General features: G+C 35.5%; 1 protein-coding gene across 1 annotated transcript; it reads right to left on the bottom strand.

Moving 5' to 3' along the window:
- Window positions 1-754: 754 nt before the first annotated feature.
- LOC145088481 (putative methyltransferase PMT11) lies at window positions 755-4116 on the bottom strand. Its single transcript, XM_079026842.1, has 9 exons — window positions 3081-4116; window positions 2780-2929; window positions 2413-2683; window positions 2205-2315; window positions 1954-2113; window positions 1616-1873; window positions 1421-1543; window positions 1270-1347; window positions 755-1175 (listed from the first exon to the last, which is right to left on the bottom strand). Exons 1-9 carry the CDS (start codon window positions 3744-3746, stop codon window positions 971-973), a joined length of 2022 nt encoding a protein of 673 aa, XP_078882968.1. The 5' UTR covers window positions 3747-4116; the 3' UTR covers window positions 755-970.
- Window positions 4117-4572: the final 456 nt, after the last annotated feature.

Raw genomic sequence — 4572 nt, 5'->3', positions numbered from 1 at the left:
GTCTCTAGCTGCTACGATAAAATTGTGATGAAAACTGCTATGTCATCCACTGTATTATGCTACAGTATAAATCATTTTAAATTATATTACCTTCCTTCTATATTTACTATCCAATTTTGATTTTTAAAATTTTTATTCTTCTATTATGGTCTTAAATATTTTTATTTGTATGATAAACTACTTGATAAGGATCATAAATATGAGATGGAGGGAGTATTTTATTTTATTTTGTTTTGGAAAAAAACTGTTTGTTTCTTGTTCTTTGGTTCAATGGGGGTAGTTATTGGGCCTTTGTTGTATCCCATCTTCTTCCCAACTTTCCTCTTCATTGTCTGCAACTTGTTCAAAAGGAAAAATGATGATATGCTTTGGACTTGAAGAGATCCATGAATTTTTTTTGAGGGTTATCCAAAATTTGGGTCCAATAGCAACTTCATTGGATGGGTTGGTCCATAATTGTACCCTAGACCAAAATTTGTCATAACAGGAAAAATGGTGATATGTTTTGTGCTTCCCTCTAAATGGCCTAGAACGTGTGGAAAGTGGGCTGATTTTGTTACCTATTGTATTGACTTTTTTTTTTGTTTAAAAACAAAAAAAAAAAAAAAAAAAAATCAATGCTTGTTAACCTTTATGACGATGTAATTGTTTAAGTTGTAATTATGTGCCTTGAAAACATATGTAGAAGTAGAACCCTATCCTAAAAGGTAACAAAATGACATTCCCTTTCGTCAATTTCATTCAATCCCAAATCAGCACATAATTTGTAATATCATACATAACATAACTATTAACCACAAAATGAAAATATGATACACAAGTGACAAGACCTCATTATGCTACAACTTTAAACCTGTAAAAATAAATAAATAAAACCCTGAACCTTTATCGGTTTATCCTATGTAGTTTTTTTACCCGAAATAAATAGAACAACAAGCACTTTGCTTTCAAAAAAAAAAAAAAAAAAAAATCACCTTGGCAGATTTTTGTCACATGTCAAAACTCTATAACTTGCGTGTGGCCCCTCAGCCGTATCCCTAACTGCCACACGCCACCCAATGGCCTTCCCGATTTCTTCAAGTTCATCCATAACCGAAACCGAATCACGAATGTAAGCGCGTCCCCCAGGTCTCAAAATTCTATCCATCTCAATCATTATGCTACTAATATTGCATCTAATAATAATACAAAACATTCACATTACTCTATTTATTTTCACAATTAACCAAAAAGAAAAATTATGGTGGCAACTAGTAAAGAAGTAAGTACCTTTTTTGCTCAATTGAGAAGAGACCAGCTGCATGTAACAGATCATATGTTCTTGGGTATGTATCAAATGGCTCACACCTGTGATTCAAGGTCATCAATATCATTATTATTATTTATTGAATAATTTTACAAGTATTTTATAGTTTTATACCAATCATGCATAACTCCAATGAGTCCACGATCATAGATGACAGGTAATGTATTTGGACCACTAACAGGAACGACATTCATCACCCAACAATCTAGTTGATTGCCAATCAAGGCGGCTGCAAAACTGCAAATTAAAAATGGTATTAAGGAGAGTTATATTATACAAATGAAAGGAAAGTTAAAAAGACGGAAATACCCTCCGTAGCCGGCTCTCATGTCCATCACGTTTCTAAGTTTGTATGTATTCCAGCGTAAAGCTCGTACATAGCTTTCTATTATTTCTTTCCAGTATTTTGATTCGGCTTTAAAAAGATCATTTCTTGACACGTAGGCGTCAAGTTTTAAGCTTTGGAGTCTTGCGGGTGGATTATTTAATCGATCCGGCCAATCGGTAATATTTGCTCCGGATCCATCTTCTGGTAGTCGAGAAATACATGGCTTTAAGTCAACATACCTTAAAGTCAAAATAAGCAACCATGGTCAGGTCAACTTTGATTTTGATCAAGAAAAAAAAAAGAGAGAAAAGAAAAATACCAAACATCGTCTGGATCGTCTTTTTTATCGCATAATGGTGGTAGGGTCCCCAATTCGCGACTTAAATAGCAAGTATTGTTAAGTGGTTTTTGCCATATAGCAATGTACCCCTCTTTCTTCACAAGATTCCAGCATAAACGAGTTGTAAGGTTCATCATCTCTGTGAGTATGTATCAAAATGAAATTAAACAAAAAAGATATATAGACAAAAAAATTTCACAATTCGATAAAGTAATAATATTATTTATTACCTTCCCATTGTTCTTCAAGGAGTGGTTCGTGTTTATAAACAGGCTGTGCAGCCCAAGCAAAATACCCTCCTGATCTCAGCAATCTGTTGACCTCAAGTAGCAAAATCCCATCTTCATCATGGAATGTAAACAAGTGAAAGAAATTAAAGTATGCCCAGATTGATTGTTGTTCAATAAGAGAAATGAATTCAATTCAAGAAAGTTATACCATCACGTGTCCAGTTGACTCTACATCTTGAGCAATGAATCAAGTCAAAAGCTTGACTTGGATATAAAAGTCGTCTTGTTGCAAAAGCAGCTATCATTGCAGGGACACCACGTTCAAGTGCAAATTGAATCTGGTTCTCGTGTACATCTTTTGGGGCAACAGACATGGTGAGTACATTTCTTGAATATAGATATGCACCAAAGCTTGCTACACCACATCCAACATCTAATGCAACACGGGTGTGATTTCCAAATGCGATTTCAGGGATCATCTATACATATACCAGTCTGTTAATTTCATTATAAATAATGTCAATTTGGCAATAGAAAGATGAAACAAGAGTGGGGTTTGTTTATTGTTATTATACCTGTGAAATTTGATCCAAGTACTGGTCTGCACCATGAATGAACTGTGTGCCACCTCCAGGAAACTTAAATTTATCCTTGTCTACAGTGATCCAGTTTTGACCACCCTTGTATTCAGCAAGCTGTGCATGTGGGACATTACTGTACCACACCTGTATTCAAGTGCAAAAACAGACGGAATATCTTTCATAAGCATTGAGCATAAACAAAAAGAAGATGGAAACACAAACAGAGATCGCATGTGAAATTGTATTTAGATTCACAACATGTTATGCAAATCAGAAAACTAAAGAATAAGGTTACCTCATCACGACTTGTTGGCCAAGGAATGGGGGCTTTGTAACCCTTGGGCGGAGGTACTAAGCAATTCAATCCCTTATCTTTCTCAGGGCAATGTCGCTCGAATCTCTCCCCTTTCTCAGTTGATTTCAACTCCTTAATCGCATCCTCATTGTCCAAACATGGTATATACTCCCTCATACTCACCGGACAAGTCTCAAATTTTAGAACCCTAACAGTCCCATTATCATCTTCCACCGCTTTCGTTTCGTTATTACGGTTCTCTACCACATCGGGATCATACTCCCCTACCTCAAACTCATCCCTCATCACCCCATTCTCATCCACTACACCTAGCCTCTGCACCGCAGGCGGAGGCGGAGGCGGCGGAGAAAGCAATGGTTGTGGTGGAATTGCAGGTAACGTATGATCTGCTACTGTTTCTACCTCTTTTGTGTCGTTGATTAAAGACTTGATATCAAAGCTTTTGTTATAGTTTGGTGAAATTGAAATCGAAGGGATTTTTGCATTTGGGTTGGAGTTCGAACTGAAAAAGATCAATTGCTGATAAGTATCATCGGACCAATGCTTACCTAAGTAGAAAAAAGCTAGCGCGACGAAGGCAAATCCAGCAGTTTTCACAAAAATTGGCGATTTTAACGAACCAAATCCCTTCATCTTTGTAAGCATTATCCTCAGATCTAAGCCCCTCCCCTACCTGTGAGTTTAATACATGTAAACGTAGACTAAAAGCTCAAAGATCTATGCGTATGATGAACGCTTTTTGGTCAACATAATCTAGAGCTTCGACTGTGCCATCAATTCAGTGAAGTGTTGAAGTCGCTTTCCCTCTCTTTCTCTCTCTCTCTCTCTCCTTCTGTATAATATATGTATATATATTTCTGTGTCAATGGTCAATGAAGTGCCTTAAACGACGCCTGAATGTATGTATAGGTGTCTGTGAATATGTGATTTTGATCCCGCTGCGTAGCTCTCTGTGTAGTGCCAGGAAGACGAAGAATGGCGAATGAATCCGCTGGGTGCATCAACATTAAGAAGATCGCATCTAGATTAGCTAAAAACAAACTAATCATAATTATTAATTATCAACTAGATTTATACATCTTGGACCCCTAAACTCTTACTACACTTCATTTAAGGCCCTTTAGTTTATTGCTTAGGCCTTAGGACTTAGGAGTGTTTAAAAAAATAAGATTATAATTAAATAATTGGTTTATTAAAGTAGATGAAAATAACTTCATATTAATCTCAATAACTAATTACATATTTTTCACTAAAAGGTTTTTGGTTTAGCGGTAAGGAGTGACTCTTTCAAATGAGAGATTATGGATTCAAGTTTCATCATAAACATAGATGGTGTTTAGGATTATATTAAGAATATGATAGTTTGCCGTTTAAAAAAATTACATATTTTTCTTCACATTTTATTATTTTGATTGTATATATTAAAAATCATTTTTTATTATTACTTGTTCAAGTAACATCTTTACATTCG

This window comes from Lactuca serriola, chromosome 2 (genome assembly GCF_051521515.1).
Source record: "Lactuca serriola cultivar US96UC23 chromosome 2, Lser_US96UC23_V15, whole genome shotgun sequence".
Lineage (NCBI taxonomy): Eukaryota > Viridiplantae > Streptophyta > Magnoliopsida > Asterales > Asteraceae > Lactuca > Lactuca serriola.
Note: the sequence above shows the minus strand (reverse complement) of the source record. Positions and strands in the feature narration are given on the sequence as shown.

Bases quoted from the DNA above. Each gene is read 5' to 3' on its own strand.
- LOC145088481 (XM_079026842.1), bottom strand. From the start codon at position 3,746: ATGCTTACAAAGATGAAGGGATTTGGTTCGTTAAAATCGCCAATTTTT. The intron at 2,930-3,080 runs GTAACCTTATTC...ACTTGAATACAG, and splicing joins GGCCAACAAGTCGTGATGAG to GTGTGGTACAGTAATGTCCC. The intron at 1,348-1,420 runs GTATAAAACTAT...CTTGAATCACAG, and splicing joins ATTGGAGTTATGCATGATTG to GTGTGAGCCATTTGATACAT.